Below are 22,748 nucleotides of genomic sequence, written 5' to 3' on the forward strand. Positions count from 1 at the left end.
AATAAAGTAAAAAATAAAAGGCATTTAGAAGGAAAAATATAGGAAGACAAGACAAAGGAAGATGTGTGAATCAGGAAGAAAAGGAGTTAAAAGCCTGAAGGGTGAAAAAATGTGCTTCAGTTCCAGTGCCCTCCCCACTCTGAGTGGTGGCCAGTGGCTGAGCTGGAGGAGGGCTCAGGAGCCAGGCCAAGTTTCCGGCTCCACCCAGCCCCCTGGCCCTGTCCAACAAAACCTTCTGGAGAGGTTGCTGTCCAAGCCCACCCGGACAGCCAGCCTCTCCAAAACCAGAGTTAAAAAGAAGGGCCTCCTTCTCTTAGTAATAACGCCTTCCTACAGCAAATCCTTTTCTTCCACTTTGGCTTTGCAGTAGAGAAATCAGACCATAGAACAAGGGGAGGGTAAAGATATTCACATGTTTGGACATTAGGCAACTGAGATTGAAATAACTGTAGGTAAAAATCGAAATAGTTAATTAACTGTATGTGACAAGTGCCTCTTTCCATGGAAAGCCTTTCCTGGGCCTCCCGCAGTTAAGCACTGCAGTGCCCACAGCCCTGGCTCTGCAGTCAGGAAGGCCTGGGTTCAGATCCTACCTTAGACATTTATACTAGCTAGTCATTCAGTCTGTTTGTCTCAGTTTCTTCAATTCCAAAGGGCTCACCATAAAAAGTGCATCCACCCCCAGAGAGAGACCGATGAACTCCAAGTTCTGATTGAACCATGCTTTTTTCATTTTATTTTTCTTGCTTTTTCTGTAACATGGCTAGTATAGAAATGTGTTTTGCATGTCTTCACATGTATAATGGGTATCTTAATGCTTGCTTTCTCAATGGGTGGGCATGCAGAGGCTGCAGCAGCACATCACCAATGAGGAAGTAAGAATTAGCATTTATTTAGTGTGTTAAGGTTTTCAAAACATTTTATATATATATATATATATATATATATATATATAATCTTTATATATATTTATATTGTATATAATATTTATATTATATATATTATATAAATGTATATATAATCTCATTTGATTCTTATGACAACCCTGGGAGTTGGGCAAAGTTATCATCCCCCTTTTTATAGGTGAAGGAAGTGGAGCTGACAGAGATTTGCCAAACTTACACAGCTAGTAAGTATCTGACGCAGAATTTGAACCCAGTCTTCCTGACTCCAACTCTTGCACTCCTATTTTGTTGCCTCTAAATATCACAAGGGGGCAGCTAGGGGGCTCAGCAGATAGAGTGCTGAGCCTGGAGTAAAGAAGATTCATCTTCCAGAGTTCAAATCTAGCCTCAGACACTTATTAGCTATGTGACCCTGGGCTAGTCACCTAACCCTGTCTGCCTCAGTTTCCTCATCTGTAAAATGAGCTGGAGAAGGAAATGGCAAATCACTCCAGTATCTCTGCTAAGAAAATCTCAAATGGGGTCTTGAAGTCAACATGACTGAAAATGACTGAACAACAACAAAGTATCACAAAGGATGCCACCAGAGAGATGGATGACCAGGAAAGATGGTGGGTCAGTCATGAAGTGAGGGAGAGAGAGGAAAAGCTAGCCAATGGGGGCTACCCAAAGACAGCCCCCAAGCACCACTAGTATCTTGAAAACAAGATCTAGAGGGAGGCCCGTCATACTGAGTGGACTCCGTAAGGAAGACTTACAGGAAGAGACAAGAGTCATGTAGGATGAGAGTGGTCTGTACTTTTACAGGTACAGCCCACGTCAAAGAGATCACAGATCAAAACATTTAAGTACAGCCATCTTACCAGATGGCCAAAGGGGTCTGAGGGCACAACCCTCCAGAATTCTGAGGCCAGGCCAAGTCCTTCAGCCCACGGTCAGAAAGTCCATCCTCAGTAATATAATGAAATCCAACAAACACTTATTTTATGCCTATTGTATACAGACCACTGGGCTAGGCCCTGAGGATGATACAAAGATTAGATAAGACTAGGCTCTGATACAGAATAGCCTTAATGTTCCCAGGGGATGCTTAGCCTCCTGGAGAGAATTACCTGTGATGAACAGAATATAAACTTCTTGAAGGTGGGGAGTTTCACTTTTGTCTTGGTATCCACAGGGCTCAATATAGTGCTTTACATATAGTAGGCACTTAATCACAACAGTATTCTTTGGAGTGCATAATAGCTACTTACTGAAGGTTGAATCAATGAAGAAACAAATGGGTTGTATCCCTCCACATACAGAATTTAAATCCCTTGGAGGAGCAAAAACTCTTTCTGTCCTTTCTTTTCTTTTCTTTTCTTTTCCTTTTTTCTTTCTTTCTTTCTTTCTTTCTTTCTTTCTTTCTTTCTTTCTTCCTGTCTTTCTTTCTTTCTTTCTTTCTTTCTTTCTTTCTTTCTTTCTTTCTTTCTTTCTCTTGGTGTTTGAATTCTCAGCACCTAGGATAGTGCCTGGTACACAGCAGGCACTTAATCAATTCATGTTAATTTATTGACTGTATTTATTGTGTACTTATTATACACACACACACACACACACACACACACACACACACACACGTCATCCCCGCCCCCCCCCCCAAATATCAGAAGAGCTTTGAGAGGAGGAGTTGCTTCATTTTCTGTCTCCATAAACCCCAGCCTGGCCCACTGCCCAACACATCATGGCCACTTAATATGTCCTGGTTGATTCATCGGGAATTAGTTGACTGATGATCTTGGCACATGACAAGTGCACCAGGAGAGACAGACCAAGGATTGAGGTGACGTCTGGCGAGGAAGGTCATTCCCAATGGCAGGGATCAGGTGAGGACGGATCCATGATGACTCAACATTTCCTACAGTATTTCTTCGGTAATTGACAGTGACACATGAGAGATGTGTTTACACAGGAGTCCTGGGGGGCCAAGTCAGAGGCCTGATGTCTAAGGACCAGAGCTTCTCTTTGAAATTCCCCCCCAGGAGCCAGCCAGATCTGGATTCTCATTTTGGCTTGGTCACTCACTCACTCACAGAATCTGTCTACTTAGACAAAAAGAGGAGGAGATTTGAGGAAATGATCTGAATTCTTCAGGTTAAGGAAACAAAAAAAGAAGAAAGAAAGAAATAAAAAGAAAGAAAGAAATAAAGAAAGAAAGAAAGAAAGAAAAAAGTAAGAAAGAAAGAAAGAAAAAAGTAAGAAAGAAGAAAGCAAGAAAGAAAGAAAAAAGTAAGAAAGAAAGAAAGAAAAATTAAGAAAGAAGAATAAAGAAGAAAGGAAGGAGAACGGAAGGAAGGAAGGGAGGGAAGAAAGAAAGAAAAGAAAGAAAGAAAAGAAAAAGAAAGAAAGAAGAAAGAAGAAAGGAAAGAAAGAAGAAAGAAAGAAAGAAGAAAGAAAGAAAGAAAGAAAGGAAGGAAGGAAGGAAGGAAGGAAGGAAGGAAGGAAGAAAGGAAGAAAGAAATTAAAAAGGAAGAAGAAAGAAGAAAGAATGAAAGAAAAAGAAAGCTAGCTCTTGAGGAGCTTTGAGGGTTTGAGAAGAGGCTTGGCTGATGATGAAGATTTCACATTTATCTTGATTGCTGGATCACAGGTCTAAAGCTGGAAGGGACCATAAAGGTCATCTAGTCCAACTCCTCCTCCTCTCCCCCATGTTTTATAGGTAAGGAAACTGAGGCCAGAAAGGGAAATGATTTGCAGTTAGCTAGCTGCTCAGCCCTCATGCCTTGGTTTATGGAGAGGGACAGAGAAGTCTTCTGGGCCCCCCTCCCCATCAGTACTGGTATCCCCTACTGAAGAGTTGTTCCACCTTCTCAGGCACATCTCTCTGAGGTCACTGCCCATTATCCATCCAAACTCTCTGGAAGGAATTGATCAAATAAACACAAAATAGGTAAGTCAGTTAATCATTCTGGACCTCAGTTTCCTTATCTGTCAAATGAGGGGTCAGAAGGGATGGCTTAGAAGTTCATTCAAGCTCTAAGTCAACGGTCTCAAGGAAGATTTATAATATCGTTTCTCTTTTTAGACGGATGTTTTCCCTAGAGGAAAACCCAAATCCTCCAGGGATGATGGAATAGTTCTCTTGGGAAATCTCTCTAGAGAAGGGCCTAACATCACTGGTTGCTGCAGCACCTTCCCCTCTACCTCATCCCCGCCCCCCCCCCACAAAGAAACAAAATCAGAAAGTTTTTTTTTTTAAAAAGGAAGAAGAAAAAGGTTAAAATGACCATTGACCTTGAATTCTCCACGTGGGGCTCCCTCCTCACCACTGTCGGGGGCTCTCTAATAAAGGAAAGCAGTGACTCTACACTGGATATAGGCAATGTAGAAAACTTCTTTATCTTGGAAAGGACAAGAAGGGACCCTATGGAGCAACATTCCTAATTAAAATGTTTAAGTGGAAACAGCAACAACCTCCCCTCTCCAACTCCAAGTAGATGCTTCTTTTTATTTCTCCTCTGGTCTCTCTCCACCTGAGTCACTCTCTGCTCAATAAACTGCACTGGCTCCCTATGACCCTATGGGATCCCATTGGAATTTCTCTGTTGGGTATTTAGAGTCTTTTGTAGCTACATGTCTAGTCTGATTGTACATGACTCCTCTTCATACACTCAGTGGCCTGTTTGCTCTTCATCATACAGGACATTCTCTGCCCCATCTCTGGGTCTCTGCACAGGATGTTCCCAATGCCTGGGTTGCCCTGCCTCTTAGAAGCCTGATTCCTTCAGCCAAAGTGCTGCTGTCTACATGAAACCTTTCCTGATCCTCTCAGCTACTAATGATTCGTTCTCCCTCTCTCAATTACGTCATCTCTATTTTGTAGACTGAGAGTGTGGGGTAACAGAGGGAAAGTTGGGCTTAGAGCCAGAAATACCTGGGTTCAAGCTCTGCTTCAGATGCCCGCTGGCTGGGAGACCTAAGTTCCTTTACCTCTCGCTGCTTCAGCTGATTTTCTAAGACTAAGTTACAGAGAAGGCACCAACTTGCACAGGTGGAGGGACTTGCCTCACACAAAAGTTCCTCGCCCAGGACCAGTGCTTCTCTACATCCTTGTTTTTGTCTGCTTCTGGTCCATTTTCATTTGTGTATGCCCAGAGCCCATCACAGGTCCAGGCTCTCTAAGGAGAGTCTAATGCAAATGTCAGGCTTAGGCCAGGTTGCACTTAGCATATGCTTCCTCAGTAATGGGTGGTTAATTGATTAATTTCTTGTAATTATAAAGTGAGAAGAAAACCCAGAGGAAAATACGCTTTGATGGAAGAGACAAACCTGTTTTTAACTGTCTGGGGGAGGAGCAGCCATTAGAGAGAGATGGGAAAGGAAAAAGGACTTTCCCAGGATGGAGACTTACAGCCCCAGCAGCTTCAGGAAAGTGAGCAGATTCCAGGCCTTCCTAAGGGAAGCAGGCCATGGGATGTGGCTACCAGGCTCCTTCTTGTGATCAGAGAATCTGGGTCAGCCCTGAATCTTTTTCTTCTTCTTCCCATCTTTTCGATGAACTCCCAATTTCCTTTCCCCATTCAAACTTTCACTGTGATGAAATGAACACTTTTCCATTAAGGAAACTGGGCTCCAACATGCAGGCTTTCAAAGTATTTCTGTTAGAGGCTCTTGAGGCCAAGTCCAAGGTTGTTTTACATGCATGCCATTCCTATTAGTCAACAAAGAAGGGCTGAAACAAAGCTGGTGAAAAAGTTTTCTCAGATCCTAGGATTTTACAGAATCACTGACTTGGCAGGATCTCAGCGGCCAGCTAAGGTAGCTTGTATAAACAGTCCCCTCTCCAATGCCCCCCAAACTGGGCATCCAGCCCCTGCTTGAGGCTAGCTCGTGCTGGGGAACCTGCTTCCTCCTAAGGCAGACTGTCGTGCTTTGGGAAAGTCCTAAGTCCTAAGAATTTTCCCTATATACTCAATGGCCTGTGATCTCATCAGTTCTGGGGTTCCGAAGTCTGTAGACCATCCAGCCAGACTCTTGTCCATGTCCTCCTGAATTTCACCACTAGAAACATACCTTGCCCACAATGGGCAAGCTCCCTCCCATCAACATCCTTGCAAAACTGTGGTGCCCAGAATAGGACATGTGATGTAATTTGCCCAAGACCTCAGGACTGTCTTCTCTCTTTCTGGATACGATGATTCTCTAAATCTCAACATGTTGCCATTGATCGCCTCCCCCAAATCATATGGAAGCTCTTTGAGAGGAGGAACTGTTTCCCCCTGATTTTTGATTCTCCAGCCCCTGACATATAGTAGTAGGCATAAGGAATGCTTGTTGATTGACTGGTTAAACCATTCAGGACCTGCTCTGTGCCAGGCACTATGCTTAGCACTGGGGATATAGGCACAAAGAAGAAAACAATTCTTATTTACAGTGAGCTTAGAGTCTAATGAAGAGATAAGTTCTTATTATATATAGATATATAATATATACACATATAAATATAAAGTCAATAGAAAGGGTAAAAGAAGAAAGGGAGGGAAGAAAGCAAAAAGAGGGAGAAAGAAATGAATGAAGGAATGAGAGAAGGGAGAGGGAGGGAAGGAAGGAAGGAAGGAAGGAAAGGGAAGGAGGAAGAAATGAGTGAAGGAAGAAGGGAACGGAGGGTGAGGGAAGGAGGATAGGAAGGAAGGGGAAAAGGAAGAAGGGAAGGGAGGGAGGAAGAAATGAACAAAGGAAAGAGGGAATGGAGGGCTGAGGAAGGAAGGAAGGAAGGAAAGAGAGAGAGAGAGAGAGAGAGAGAGAGAGAGAGAGAGAGAGAGAGAGAAAGGAGGAAAAGAAAGAAAGAGAAGGGAGGGAGGGGAGGGAAAAGAGGGACAGAGGAAGGAAGGAAGGAGAGAAGGAAGAAGGGAAGGGAGGGAGGAAGAAATGACCAAAGGAAGGAGGGAAAGGAGGGGTGAGGGAGGAAGGAAGGAAGGAAGGAAGGAAGGGAGGAAAGAAAGAAAGAAGGGAGGGAGGGAAGGAGGGGGGAGGGGATGGAGGGAGGGAAGGAAGGAAGGAGGAAAGAAATGTGTGTGGGAGAGAGAGACACAGAGAAAGAGAGAGACACAGAGAAAGAGACAGACAGAGACAGACAGAGAGAGAATATGGTTCTATGGGAGGAAGGGGACTAACAAGCAAAAGGATCAAGAAAAGTTCCTCACAGAAGAGGGGGTTCAAGTGGCATCTTAAAGGAAGAGAGAGTGAGTTCTAAGAAAGGACATGGCCAGTGCAAAGCCAGTGACAGAAGGTGGAGAGTTTTGAGTGAGGAACAGAGAGCAGGCCAGGTTGTCTGCATGGCAGAACACAGAGAGTAATGTCCACTTAGTCTGGAAAGACGGGCTGGGTTCAGGACATATCGGGCTCTAAAAGCAAGTCAGAGGAGCTTGTGTTTTATTCTAAAGGAAAGAAGAAGTCACTAGAATTGGCTGGGTGGGGGAATTACATGTTCAGGTCTATAGTTAAGGAAAATCACTTTGGTAGCAATCTGTAAAATGGACTGGAATGGAAAAAGTTGCTTGAGGCAGGGAGATGACAAATTGGGAGGCATCTGCAATAACCTGGGCCAGAGGCCCTGAGGACCTGAACTCAGGTGGTAGCTGAATGTGTAGAGGGGAAGGCTCAGATGCTCAAAATGTTGGGAAAGCAGAAATGACAATATGTGGCCACTGAATGGCTATGCTGGAGTGAGGGAGCCTGAGAAGTCAAGGCTAATGGAAGGTTTATTAACCTGAGGCACTGGAAAGGATAGGTAAATGCAGACTAGCTAACTATTTGGGGGGGGGTGGAGGGGTAGGGAGGCACCACCATGAAACACTGTTACACGGGTTCTTAAACTGTGGGTTTAAACTGTGCCAAAAAAAATTGCAACAGTAAAAGGTTTCTGTAAAAGGTTTCTGAAAAGAGGTGATGATTGGAAAAAGTTTAAGATGCCTGCTCTAAAAATCCCAGATCTTTTCTAGCTAGAAGAAATCACAGATGTCATCTAATCCAAAAAGTCCATTTTATTGATGGGGAAACTGAGGCTCATCATTTGTTAAAGGTCCCATAGTGGCAAAGATGGGATTCAGACTCAGGTCTTCTGATTCCAAAATGCCTTGTTCTTTCCAGGACATTGTGCCATAATTGGGAAAGTCAGTACTCAGTGAGGCATTCATCCATTGCCCCCATGTCACAAGTGCCTGCCTTGCATCCCATCTTTATCTGCTGTCTCCCTGTCCTAGCAAGCAGAGCAAAATCTAGGCAGCCCAGAGAATGATTCTTCCAGGACAGGGACTGTGTTGGTAACCAAAAATGGGCTCCTTAGCACTTAGTTCAACAAGTGCCCTTGAATAGCTTGGCTTTTGTTCTCTTTGAGTAATTCATTGAGCCTTACTAAGTGCTAAGCCCCAGGCCCAAACCCCTATTAGGTGTAAAACCTTAGTGGGTGTAGATTGGCAACTAATGTGGGGCCCAAGGTGGGGCTAACTCCAGGGAGGGCCTAGTTTACATCTCTGCGAGAGCAGAGGCTTTTAGACCATGTGGGTTTAACTCGGCCTCTTTGTGACGATTCTAGGTCACGTGGGTGAGTCGCATGTGTGACTCACCCCTGATGCTGAAAAAGATATAAAAACCAGGGGTTGGCTGGCTGTTCTTTGGAGCTCTCTTACCCACAGTAGTGGTGGTGAGCGTGACTGGGCCAGCCCTTGCTCTGAGCTCCCAGGCTGAACCTAGATGTTGGTAACTATGAACTGTATTGGGTCTGTCTGTTTGTAATTTGTTTAAGGGCTCTCGAGATGGTGTTGATGAGGAGACTCCAGGCAGCTGTAGCTAAGGAGCCCTCCAGCTTGTAAACCCGGATGTTGAGACTTTCTTGGACTCTGGTAACTATGTATTGGGATTTGAATCAGACAAGGTCTGTCTGTTGATGTTTGTAATTTATTTGTATTTTGTTCTGAAGTTCAGGGTGCTGGTTTTTTCCCCTGAACTAAGTGAATGCTGTCTGTATGCTGGATTAAAGTAAACTTGTCAACCCCTTTAACCTTGTTTTCCTTATTAAAGCAGATCAAAAGAACCTGTGCTTTCCCAGCATGCCGGCAGCTTTCTGGGTGCTGGCTGTGGGTGGATCTTACACCCCCACAGAAGCTGCTAGCCAGATTGTTGAAACAGGCACCAATGTTTTTGTAGCCAGATTCCTACTGTTGATGCTCAGGATTCCTTTCAGTAAGAGGTTGCTCTCTTCTGACAAACATTTACATCCATGCCTTAACATACTTGGGATTTGTGACTTCCTTAGAGGGGCACTCCCTCTACAGACACAGACTGAAAACTCCCTAGCACCTTAATGGCTGGTCTTCGTGAATTGTTGTGCCTAAAAAATGTCCCCATCTCTGAGGATGAGTCTGGTGAGGGGCGTGTAGCTACGCTGGCTCTCCAAAACAGATGTAGGTGGTAGAAGGCGCCCAAGGTCCTTCCATGGTGACAGGATTTCCGCGGGCATAGGCAATAGTGAGTTGAAAACCGGAGTCCAAAAGATCTTGATTTGACTCCCACCTCTGACACTTAATATCTGTGTGACTCTGGACATAGCACTTATCCTCCCTAAACCTAAGTCACTCAGTGATTGCTTGACTTGAAAATGAATTGGTTTTATGTGAGGCAGAATTTCACAAAGTCGTCAGCTTGATTCTCTCTTCTGAGTGACTGAAGTCCAGTGGCAGGATAAAAGTCAAGCTGACTGGTGATGGCCCAGGATGCAGCGGACGACTTTGGCATCTTCGATGTCTGACCAAGCTCTAAGCTCCCCACAACACCTGCTTCAGTCGTCTTCATGGCCATCGGGACAAATTGTTCTCATCCACTCATTCCACTGGGAAAGTCTTCACAGGCTTGGGGCACACGTCACCCTAACTCACTGACAGGTTTGAGGTCCATCGGTTATCTTGAGATTCTCACAATCGTTCCTTTGCACTGCCTTTTCCCTGTACCTGGAATATACTTTCTCCTCATCTGCCTCTCAGCATCCTTGGTTTCCTCAAGCTCCATCTTCTTCATGGAAGTTTTCCCAATGGCCACCTCCTAGGACCCTACAGTCCCCATTTTCCGTGTACCTACATGCTTATACCACCCTCTTTAGAATGTAAGCACCTTGAGGGCAGGGATTGTTTCCCTTCTGTCTTTATATCCCCAGTGTCTGGCACAAAGTAGCATTTAATAAAGGCTTGCTGATTAATTGAAATGAGTTAGTGTATTAAAGAGTTTTGCAGACTTTAAAGCTCTATTTGAATGTCAGTTTTTACTATTATTGCCTTGGTGATCCCAGCATCCCCTCAATATGTCTAAGGGGCATCAGAATAGAACCTTAGCACACAATTTTTGTTTATGAACTCAATTTTGTGGTCCAGACCTATGATTTCATTAGTGTAGGGAAAGTCCCTTCTACTGATGTGAACCCACATCTTACAACTCTTATGTAAGAGAGCTGCCTGGGGTACTGAGAAGTCACTTGTCCGATATCACATGACAGAGGGAAAACATGAACCCAGGTGGGGGTGGGGGACTGGAGGAACAATGACAGAAGCAACTAACCGGTGGTTAATGGGAAAGAAGTCTTGGAAACAGGAGAGTGTGGTACAGTAAAAGGTGAAATGAGCCTTACCACTGCAGGCAGGAACAAAATGTGCATGTACTCTAATGCGGGTCAGCAGGTGCCAGGACCAGCCACAAGCCCAGCTCCTTCCTCATCCCAAACTCTCAACTCAGGGTTTTCCCCATTTGGAATTCAGCTTGAAAGTCAACAGAAAATTTTAATTTACTTTACGAAAATTTGCTTTGTAGCCAACTTGGCTGAACCCCATCTATTTTAAAAAGCAAGAGATACTTAAAGGTTTTCCTGTAGATTACTGACCTGCTGATTCAGTATAATTCAAGAAGCATTTATCAAACACCAACTACATGCAAGGTGGTTGTAGCATTGTGCTAGGCATTGGGGATGGCAAAGAAAAAGCCATAGTCTCTCTCCTCAGGGAGTTTACTATTCTACTAGGCAGCTATGAGAGGTTCCCAGATCAATATAAAATATACTTCTAAAGGCAGTAAGAGCAATGGAGAGCAATGGGGTTGGGGTGGGGTGTGGAAAGAAAAAGCGGTTGGGGATTCCAAGAGGTAGAAATCAAAGATCATAGATTTAAAGCTGAAAAGGAATTTAGGGGCCATGAAGTCCAACCCCATGTTACAGGTAAAGAAACTAAGACTGAGTGTGACTAGCACAGAGTGACACAGTCAAGAAGGCAAAATGTGAATTCAGATCTTTCTAATTCCAAGCTCTGTACTCTATCCACTGTATCACCTAGGAAGGGGGAGCTTTCTAAGTACAGGAGGGTAACCTGTGCAGGCTCAGAGAGGGAGTTCTACACTGAAGCAGCAAAGTGGGCCAATTTGGCTGGGATACAGAAGGCTACAATGAGGAGGTGTAATTTGCAATAAATGGGGAAAGATGGGCTGGAGCCAAGTTGTGAAGGCTCTAATGCCAAACTGAAGAGTTTCAACTTTATCATGGATCGGAGAGAGCCCCAGAAGCTTTCTGAAGAAAGAAGTGACACAGTCAAAGCCATGCTTTAGGAAAGTCACTTTGGTGGCTCTTTGGAGGAGAGATGGGAGAGGAGAGAGACTTGTAGCAGAGACATGAATGATGTTGAAATAGTCCCCAGGGGGAGAGGTGATGAGAGCCTGAAGTTGTGTTGAGCAGTTGATCGATGGGAAATTCGTTGAAGATCAAATTAACATGACTTGGCAACTTATTGGATATGTGGGGGGCCAAGCAGAATGTCATAGTTACAAACCTAGTTGACCAGAAGGACCATCATCCCCGCAACAGAAGCAAGAAAAGGTAGGAAGAGCTGGAGGAGCAATGAGTTCTGTTGGAGACCCTTGGAGAATATCCAGGTAGAGCTGTCAAGCATAGTGGACAGATTTCTGAAGGCAAGAGCTTTCGTTCTTCTATGCAAGGTTATAATACCTAGGGCAATGCATGTTCTGAGCAGTTTTTCAACAAATAAACCCCTTGGAACTTCATTCTTGTTTTAAATTGTATTCTATGGCTTACAAGGCCAGCCATTATTAAGCTATTATACCTGGGCAATAGGAAGCATCTACTGTTTCCATGTTCTTTCTAAGAAAGGTTCACTTCTATTTTTTCAAGTGACAGATTTATTCTATGACACTTCATCTCCTTAAAGGATCCTGGAATTTTCAAGCTGAAAGGGACCTTAGCAACTGCAGCCCAACCCACTGTTCTGGTGAAGGAACTGAAGCCTAGAGAGGGAAAGAGCTTTGTTCAATTTTATACAGTTAGAGATAAAGCTAAGACTACATGTGACCCAGGTATACTGAGGCTTCTTCCAGTGTTTTCCCCACTGTACCACAGTGTTGGGAAAGGGTACCCGTATATGAGAATTGTCTTAAATTAATCTGATATTCACTAGAGAAAGAAAATGGAAGGAAGGTTTGAGAGTCAAAGAAAGGAAGGGAAGAAGGGAGGGAAGGAGGGAGAGAGGAAAGAGGTAACAGTACAATGGAAAAACACTCTATTTGAAATCAGAGGGCCAGAGTTCCAACCTTGACTGTACTACTTACTACCTGTAGGGCTTTGGGTAAGTCACAACTTTTCTGGGCCTCAGTTTCCTCATCTGTAAAATGAGGGAGTTGGACTCTGGCCTCTAATAGGTTCCTTCCATATCTGATCCTAAGATAAAAAAAGCTATCACAGAGGTTTGCACAAAGTGAGTGCTTAATAAATGTTGAGTTGTTTAACTGAATCGAAGGAGGGAGGGGGCTAGGGAAAGGAGGGAGGGGGGAGGGAGGGAGAGAGAGAGAGAGAGAGAGAGAGAGAGAGAGAGAGAGAGAGAGAGAGAGCGAGAGCGCACTTATCCACCTTGGTCCCATTACCTGCCCAGGTGTATTTCTCAGTACTTCTCTCTAAGGTTTAAAAAAAATGCTTGTATCTGAAATCCTGTGATCTTTCCGGCTAGGTCCGCGGAAACATCACCCCTGCCTACAAACCCAAGGCACTCTGGCAGGTTCACTTTGCCCAGGTGAGCGTGGTATGACTGCCTCCAAAAGAGGTGCCATTGTGACATCACCGGGTTCGAGTATCCGGACCCAAGTAGCCTTTTCCGAACGTTCCAAGCCCAGCCTATTGGCTCCCCAGCATTATGACGTCACGGGCCGAGCAGGCTCCGCTCTCCCAAGGCGCGGCAGGAAGGTTTTGTTCGGTGACTAGGAGGAGCTGAGGGAGGCGATTGCGTCCCGTCCTCTCCGTGGAGCTAGAGCAGCGTCCGCCCCCGCTCCCCCCCCCGCCCCGACTCCAGCCAGCCGCTGGCCACGCTGCCCGCTCAGCCCAACTGTCCGTGTAGCGGGAGGGAGAAGGAAGAGGAGGGGAAGGAGGAGGAGGAAGAGGAGGAGGGGCACAGCCCGTCGCCGCAGCCCGCCCCCAGCCCGCCCGCCGCCTGCTTTTTACCCTCAACATGTAAACAGTCCCCGTTAAGAGTTCTCCAGGGAGCCGGAGCGGGAGAGCTGGTCATTAAAGCAGGTCCGCGACGAGCCCCCTGGTCCCGCGGATTCCCCGGCCGGAATCGCCGACGTATTGGGAGGCAAGAGCCCAGAAGAAGCCCGGGCTGAGCCGAGCCGAGTTGAGCGCAGCGCTCGCGGAGGGGAGAGGCCGAGAGCAGCGCCCAGAGGGCCGGAGAGCTAGAGCGGGGGAGCCAGAGAGGAGGAGCGAGCGAGCGAGCCGGGCAGTGGAGAGGGGAGCGAGGCAGGGGCGACCGACGGCATGGATTTCCAGCAGCTGGCTGACGTTGCGGACAAATGGTGCTCCAACACCCCTTTCGACCTCATCGCCACGGAGGAGACGGAGAGGAGGATGGATTTCTACGCTGACCCGGGGGTCTCCTTTTACGTGCTGTGCCCGGACAACGGCTGCGGGGACAATTTTGTAAGTGCCTGGGCCGGGAGGTGCCTTTGGCCGGGACTGTTGGCTAGGAGGGGTAGGATGGACGGGCAGAAGGTGTGGGTGGGTGGGGAAGGTGGACTTCCCCTTTCCGCCTGGAGGGGCCTGGTGAAGAGGGGTCGGGGCTGGACTGGCCTCTCCCGGCTTAGAAGCTAGGCGATGCTGCCCTCGGGGTGGGCTGCGGACTTCCAGGGGGGCGGACCCAGCGGCCTGAGCGCACTTGGGGAGGATCCTGGGTGGTGCCGCGCTACGGCTCAGACCCTACGGGCTGGCCCAGCCCGGATTCGGGGAGAGTTGCGCAGGAGCCCGGGAAAGCCAGCCCGGGGGCTGGGGTGAAGCATCCCGTGGGGCCATCTCGGTCCCGAGGCCCCGCCCAGGCGGGTGCCGGGTCCTAGGCTTGCAGCCCTCTGTCACTCCCCGCCCCTTGTCTGGATTTCCCCTCTACAGCCCGCTGCTCCGGCTGGCAGCAGGAGTCCCTCTCCTGGCTTCAGTCCCCTCCCCTTTCGCACACTGCACAACTCCTCGGCTTTCCCAAACCCGGGTGAAACACCCCCCAAACCCCCATGGTGATTCCCTGCTCTTGGAAATGGGCACAAAGCCGCGGTTCCTAGGGCCGTGCCTGAGCTCCTGGACCTTCTGCGGAATCTCCACCCTGATCCTAAAATCGCGCTCACACAACCCGCCCCCCCCCCGCCCCCTCCCACACACAGACATATATACAAACATACACGCAAGCTCGAAGAAGAGCTTGGGCGCGCCTATACTAAAGCACCCGCCTTGCTTCCGTGTTCTTATTAGCGGCTAGCGGATTGTGTGTGTTTGTGTGAGTGTGTGTGTGTGTGTTGATGGGTAACTGCCTGGGAGGGTGGGGTCTGCAGCCTTTTCGGCCATAGTCTTTGGGGGCTGGAGGGGGGAATTGGAAACGTGCTCCCTAGCCACAGAATCCTTGGGAAGTCTCCAGTTACCAGGGCCCGGAACCCACTCTCTTGCCCCTCCCCTACTGGGGAGGAGTCCAGGGAGATCTTGGCACCCCCTGCGTTCAGATGGACTAGGGCCTGGAGCTGCAGGAGCACCCCCCCCAAGCCCTTTTTCCTTCCCTCCCACTTGGGATGGGGAAGGGGGTAGGAGGATCAGATTGGAGGGGGTCAGCCTGGAGGGAGGGATGCCCCACGGTGCCTGGGCTCCCCACGTGGGGCCAAAGAGAGGATCCCCTTCAGGCAATGACTCCTGAACATGAGAAACCTAAACATCCCCCAGTGACAAATGGCAGCTGCTCAGGCTGCTCTGTGGTCCTGGAAGCTTAGAGTTGCAGAGTGTAGGGCAGTGCTACCATCCTAGGGAAGGTGCTCCAAAGTCGGAGGGGGGGAAGGTGTTGGGGGAGCCCAAGTCCAGGTTCAGCCCAGTCTTAGGCCCTCTGGTGGGTCTGGGCCAAAACTGTCCCAGACCTGGGCTTCAGACCCCATACTTCCCTTTCCCCATCCCCAACAATGACCTCGGACACCCCACAAATTCAACCTGACTGATTCCCTCCCCGCTTTGACTGTCTTCCTCCACACTCTAGCCATGGTCTGTTCAAGGCCCTACTATCTTTCCAGGCCCAGCTTGGACAATGCTGCCTCCAGGAAGCCTTCCTGGCTCCTTGCTAGAGTTGACCCTTCCCTCCAGGTTTCTCCCAACACTGTTCTTGGACAATTCCTATGCACTTACTATGGCCTTCCTTGTATCATCATTGGGTATCAGGATTTCCACCCCCACTCCTATTAGAGTAAGCCTTAATGAGCAAGGATTGCTCTCTGCCTTATTAAACACAGTACCTTAAACCTAGGGTCAGTTATGTGATGTAGTGGATAGAGTGCTTGCTAGGCCTGGAGTCAGGAAGACTCATCTTCTTGAGTTCAAATCCGGCTTCAGACACCCACTAGCTGTGTGACCCTGGTCAAGTCACTTAGTCCTTTCTGCCTCAGTTTCCTCATCTGTAAAATGAGCTGGAGAAGGAAATGGCAAACCAGTCCAGTATCTCTGCCAAGAAAACTCCAAATGGGGTCAGAGACAGCCCTACAGACTGAACAGCAACGACCTTAAGCCTCTTTTGTGCTGTTAAATTGAATTCACATTGGTGTGATAAAAAATGAGAACTGCCTTCTCTCCTGTGGAAAGTGAGGCATTTTCTAAGGTGCAGCATGGTAAATAGGACTGAGCAGAACGGGTTCAAATCTAGTCTTTGACACACGCGCATGGAGCGATCCTGGACAAAGCTGTCTCCTCTTTCCCCTCTTCAGTCTATGTAATAAAGATGGAGGGGACCTCAGATGCCATCCAGTCCAGCCCCTTCTTTTTACAGATGGGGAAACTGAGGCCCGGAGGAGATGAAATGACTTCCCCAGAGTCATATGGACATAAGCATCTGAGGCAGGATTCAGTGTTGGGTCTTCTGACTCCAAGTCCCCCCACCCCAGTCCGCTACACCACATAGACATGGGAAACCATCTGCACCCATTCAGATTCTTCAATTGGTGTATCCTTGGTTGCAGGAAAGAATGCTTAGAAATTTTATGGTATTTTGCAAAGAAGACTGCACTGGAAGTCCACAAAGTGCTGGACATGGAGTCAGAAAGACCTGGGTTCAAGTTCTGCCCCGAGACTATCTGTGTTCATTAGCAAGTATCACCCCTTTGGGCCTCCTTTTCCTCATCCATAACCTTAGTTAAGTCAATTCATGCCCCAATTAGGTGCCTCCATACTCTTGCCTCACACTACACTATAAGCTTCTCTGTTTGGGGAGAGGAAGTTAAGTCGTTCCAATGAAATGGATAAATAAAAAAAGCATTTATTAAGGCTTACTATATGCTAAGCAAAGTTCTGGGGATACAAATACAAAATCAAAGAGAGTCCCTGCTTTCTGAAAGTTTACATTCTAATAAGGAAAATCATGCATCTAAGGAAGTAGTGGCCAGGGAGAGGTACTTTTTTGAAGGAAAGTTTTTGGAGTGGTTAGTGGGACCTTGAGGGAAAAGATTGACACATCCTATGCAGAGACAGTGGCAGAGTTGATTTGATCATAGTTCATGTTTCCAGAATGCTATCTCAGAACCCTTAGGAAGATCATTGCTGACAGGTAATAAGGGATAGCTTTCTGGAAGCAGCCACTTACTCAATTCAACAAACATTTATTAAGCATCTGCTGTATGCCAGGCACTTTCTACAAAAATGAGAAACAGCCCACAAAAGAGCTTATGTGGAGTTGATAGGAAGGGAGTTTTGGTCTGAGGAGTCATAGGATATGTGGAGCCAAAAAGCAGGCAATCATCATGCCCTTTCCAATGGCAGTGGTAATATAAAGTCGATTACTATTGCTGAGCAAGACGTTTAAAGTGTTAGGGTTGAGGAAGGGAGTCATCACGGATGGTAGCAGAGAAAATAGCAAGATTCCCTGCTAGGCCTGAATTTCCTCCTGGATAGGCTTGAACCCACATCTCCTTAGACCTAATCATTGTCTTCTTCCTAGCGCATAGGATCCCAGATTTAAAGTTGGAAAGAACCTTATGAACCCTCCCACCCCACCTCATTCACAGATGAAGCCAAAATGGGAAAGTAACTTGGCCAAGTTCAACTAGGTAATAAGTAACAGAGTCATGATTTGAACCCATATCCTCTGACCCCAAATCCAGTGATTCTTCTATGATACCACATTACCTCTAAGGATTCTACTCCTGTCATATTACCTTTCTAGGATAGTTCCCCAAGTTAGTAATTTCCTGGATATTTTATGCTTGCCTAGCCTGCCCCTCCTCCCCCTTTTCTCTCTCTCCAATTGGTTTTTATATACATAAATAATAATTTATATAAAAATTATAGTATACATACATGCATAATAATTTTATATGCATGTATTTATATAAAAATTATAAATATACTTGTGTGTGTTTATGTGTGCATGTGTATATATGTATGTGTAAATATATATATATATTATATACATATGTATGTATTCTTATAGAGAGCTAGGTGGTGCAGTAGATAGAGATCTGGACCTGGGGTTAGGAAGACCAAAGTTCAAATCCTGCCTCAGACATTTTCTAGTTCTGTGTGACTCTGGGCAAGTCACTTAACCTCTGTTTGCCTCAGTTTCTTCATTTGTAAAATGAGGATAATAAGGAAACCTACTTCTCAGGGTTATTTTGAGAATAAAACTAGATAATAGATAATTAGATAATATTTTTAAAGTACTTTGCCAACCATAAAGTTCTATGTAATTGTCACTACTATGAATTTGCTATATGCTAAAGATATACACTTAGCAAATTCACTTTATAATAGGCATCTTTTAATTAGCTGACTAAATTACCACAATTTGTAATAATAAACAAAAATAACATTTTGTAGGACTGGTTTTGAACGCTACTTCCTATGTACTAAGCTGTAAAATGTTTTTGTTTTGCCCTGACAATTTAACGATTCAAAGAATGAAAGGTGGAAAAGGTTGTCATTTGGTGGGTTAGGATGTTCTCAAGTTGCTTCTGCAGGTTGCATTCAACAAGAAAATTACTGTTTTCTTCATTGGATTTTCTCTTCTGTCTGTAGTGCAAGGGGTTAAATTGAGGTGTAGACAAATCTTGAGAAAACTTGTTTCAGTGAAATCTGTTAAACAACAGCAGAAGAATGAAAGAAAAAAATATAACCCTCTCTTGGAATAGCTGGAATTGGTGGGACAGTGGAATGGAAGTTCCTCGAAGGCAGAGACTAGACTATCTTGTGTTTCTTCATGTGCTGTGGCATACAGCAAGCACTTAATAAATGCTTTTTGATTGACTGACTGACAGAAGTATCCCTGAGTATTCAGGAGAAACTGCCCTGAGACTAACCAAGAACTAAATGTATAGGGACTTACTCCTGGTTTCTTTTTAGTTGAACTATGTAAGTGCTTCTGTTGGGCTAATCCGGATGCCTCCAATCGTCATCCCCTCCCCCCAATTTTCCAGCTCTCATTTGTGGATTGGCTTCCTTCCATCTTAGATTGTAAGCTAGTTGAAGATAGAGACTGTGTTTCTTTCTTCTTGAATGTGTATACCCAGTGCATAGCATAGTGCTTGGCACATAGTAAACACTTTCTATCTATCCATCCATTTGTTGGTCAGGCGTTTTTCAGTCATGTCCAACTTTGGTAACCCCCTTTGGGATTTTCAAGATAGTAGAGTGGTTTGCCATTTTCTCCTCCAGCTCATTTTATAGATGAGGAAACTGAGGCAAACAGAATTCTAAGTGACTTGCCCAGGATCACACAGCTAGGAAGTATCTGAATTTGATCTGTAATCTGAAATCTGGATTTGAATTTGGGAAGATGAGTCTTCCTGACTCCGGGCCCAGCACTCTGTACCACCTAGCTCCCCATATCCATCCATCAATTCATCCATTTATTATATCTATCTGTTCATCTATCCATTCATCCATTCCTTTTATCTATTTAAGCCCATCCTCTCCTCTGTGTTAATAAATATATATTTACTATCTGAAATTAAACGAGAATAAATGAGAAGTCTTACATCTGGGCTCAAAAAATCAACTTCATAAGTATAAGGTCACTAGGCGGCAGTTCCCACGAAAAAAAAATAGCTGCCAAATACGGCAGCCAAGAAAGTTAGTGTGATCTTAGACTGCCCTAAGAAGAGGGTAGTAGGGGCAGCTAGGTGGTGCAGTGAGTAGAGCACTGGTAGTGCAGTCAGGAGGACCTGGGTTCAAATCCAGCCTCAGACATTTGACACACTTGCCAGCTGTGTGACCTTGGTCAAGTCACTTAGCCCCAATTGTCCTGCCTTCTCCCCTCCAAAAACAGACAAACAAACAAACAAAGAAGAGTATAGTATTCAGGGTTGGGCAGGTGATAGGGCTACTCTAGCTCACCCTGGTCCAAGCACACCTGGAGTGCTGTGTTTAGTTCTAGGCACATTTTAAGAAATGCATTGATACACTGAAGGAAGTAAATGGCCTGAATATCATAGCCATATGAGGATCAGTCAGAGGAACAGGAGGCATTCAGCCTGGAGAGCAGAAGACTTGGGGGAGATTTGATAGCTGCCTTTTTGAAGCATCGTCTCTCAGAATACAGACTAGACTTATTCTGTTTGGCTTTGGAAGGTAGAACTAGGAGCTACAAGTGGAAGATGCAGAGAAACAAAATCTAGGCTTGATATCAGGAAGAGCTTTTTACCAATTCCTAAGTGGACTGGACTGCCTGGGAGGGAGTGGGTGCTCCTTGTGGGGGGAGTGACCTCAATGATGACTCCTTATAAAGTGTGTTGGCGGAAGGATTCTCATTCATGCATGAGACTGGCCCTTCTGGCCCTCAGAGGCCTGGATTCTGAATGAGTGAATGAATACAGATCAGCTCTTGGTTTCTGTTCATCATGTGTCCCCCCTTGGGTTACCTCCCTTCAGCTTGAGCCCTTCCAGGATTCATCTTTTGGCATCTGGTCCGTGCAGAGTCCCAGTGATAGTGGCTGGCCCACCTTCCCCTCTGGAGACATCATTCTGGTGCAAGGAGAGATGAGTTTACTACATGAACCAGCAGGAGGGTGGCCAGGAGGCACTGACATGCCAGCCAGCTTCCCATTCTATTAGGCTCCAGGAGTACGTTATTGGCAACAGCCAATGTGCCAGATGTACAGGCAGGGTGTGTGTGTGTGTGTGTGTGTGTGTGTGTGTGTGTGTGTGTACACATTGCCTGAGACTAGTGGAAGTGATTCTTTTAACTCCAGAGCACCACTTGACTTGAGCCTTGATCTCTGTCCTGAGACTTTAACAGTATAAGAGAGGAAAAGGGGGTAGGACATGTATTGGTCATATTACAGAACCTTCTCTCTGTAGCCATCCCAGAATGTGTAAGAACTGAGATGTTTAATTTCACCCTTAAGGAACACTGAAATACAGAAAGGATTGCTACAAACCATTTGCATTCTATTTAAGGAAAAATGTTGGGATGTAGAAAGTGTAGGGATGTTAAGGGAAAATGTTGGAAACAGAGGGACCCAAGGCTTTTACCATCTTGTCATTTGTGGTCTAGGGGTAAACGATATTAGTGGAGACAGAAAGAGAGGATGGGCTGGTCACATGGAAGGGGTGAGGGGTGAGGGGTAGACATCCAAATAGATCCACCAGCACCCTTGAGATATCAGGAGAACATGACAAACTCTCCGGCTCATTGGGTAAACCAACACACAAATTTTGGGGAGGACATGGGTAAGAGTTGTACAGGATAGGTAGGCATGGATGGATTGCAATCTTCATCATCCTTGAATTGATGAGATGACACTCATTTGAATATGATCTGAGGCATTTGCCTACTCTTTAGGTCAGTGGTGGAGAGTGAAGGTAATCTATTCAAATGACATTCAACCTTGAGGAAACTGCTAGATGTCCTATTGCCAACAAGGAAATTAGGTAAAGGAAGAAATCTAAGTAAATATGTTTTATTTGGCCCCAAAGGGCAAACTCTGAACAACGTAGGGAAGGGGCAAAAATGCAGCTAGGCCGATGATGTCAGGTAATACTTCTACCAGTCAAAGATCTCTGAGAGTGGCGCAATCTTGAGAGGTCATGAGATTCCCTTCACTGGATGTCTGCAAGCCAAGATCTCTCGGTACGTATGAAGTAGAGTTGATTCTTAAATGTTCAAGCCTGATTTGGACTTGGAGGGATCGCTTCCAATCTCCAACTGAGATTCTATGTATTTACCATAATTGTGGGATTCGTTCAGTGATGTGGTTTGAGGGCAAGCATCACCGGTGTAGTTTGAATTCAGCCCCAGAAGGGGAGACCTAAAAGTTTACTATTGTTGAGAACCAAGGTGGAATTAAGCTATTTACTCTTCAATCGGGCATACATAATTGTTTGGATTAGCTGGCACACTGGGCCTTAGTTTCTTCATGGGTAAAATGATCAGGTTGGCTCTCTAAAGACCCTTCCAGTTCCAGTGGTTATCTCTACTTATTAAACACTATGTGCCAGGCACTCTTTGTGACCCTGAGACAAATCTGTGGCAAGAGGCCCTTATGCTTTGTGATTAATTATGTAATTAATTGGTGGGAGAGGAGCAAATACAGAAGTTCTTAACCTGGGGTTGTGTCACCCAGTGACAGGGTCTCCATGGTCAGTCCCTTACAGGGTGGAAGGGGTGACATTTTTCTCTTTCACACTCACCACAATTTGGATCTGGTCCCAGAATACAGAGGCTCTGCCCTCTGGATCTCTAGTCATTAGCCTGCACCAAAGACTTTACCCCAAGGGTGGAAGAGACCCAGTAATCCTTCAGTCTGCACCATGGGAAAGGTGGGAGGTCCCTGTAAATAGACAGCATGACTCACTGTGGCAAGCCAGGGATGAAATGGTCTGGCCCAAGTCCCACCAACATTAAATTTCCACAACCACACCAAGTGCCACTAACCTTGACTTTGCAGCCATCATGAGATGATGAGTGAGGGGAGCTGGGGTCAAGGGGAAAGAGAATGACTAAAATGACTGAATTTGTATCTCTATGTGTATGTGTGTGTGTGAGAGAGAGACAGAGACAGAGACAGAGAGACAGACAGAAGGACAGAGAGGAGAGAAAGAAAAGGAGGGAGAAGGGGGAGGGGAGAGAGAGAGAGACAAAGACAGAGATAGAAAGAGAGAGACAGACAGGGAGGAGAGAAAGAAAAGGAGGGAGAGGGGGGAGGGGAGAGAGAGAGAGACAAAGAGAGATAGAAAGAGAGAGACAGACAGGGAGGAGAGAAAGAAAAGGAGGGAGAAGGGGGAGGGGAGAGAGAGAGAGACAAAGAGAGATAGAAAGAGAGAGACAGACAGGGAGG

At 45.9% G+C, this 22,748-nt stretch overlaps 1 protein-coding gene across 1 annotated transcript in view; it reads left to right on the plus strand.

The window, feature by feature from the left end:
* Positions 1-13,169: 13,169 nt before the first annotated feature.
* The window catches only part of MTURN (maturin, neural progenitor differentiation regulator homolog), a 29,628-nt gene continuing 20,049 nt past the window's right edge, over positions 13,170-22,748 (plus strand). Inside the window, exon 1 of the mRNA XM_036761904.1 lies at positions 13,170-13,893. Coding sequence (XP_036617799.1) covers positions 13,732-13,893 — 162 coding nt within the window. The 5' untranslated portion in view covers positions 13,170-13,731. The remainder of the gene's footprint in view (positions 13,894-22,748) is intronic.

The sequence above is a fragment of the Trichosurus vulpecula genome, chromosome 5 (assembly GCF_011100635.1).
Source record: "Trichosurus vulpecula isolate mTriVul1 chromosome 5, mTriVul1.pri, whole genome shotgun sequence".
Classification (NCBI taxonomy): Eukaryota; Metazoa; Chordata; class Mammalia; order Diprotodontia; family Phalangeridae; genus Trichosurus; species Trichosurus vulpecula.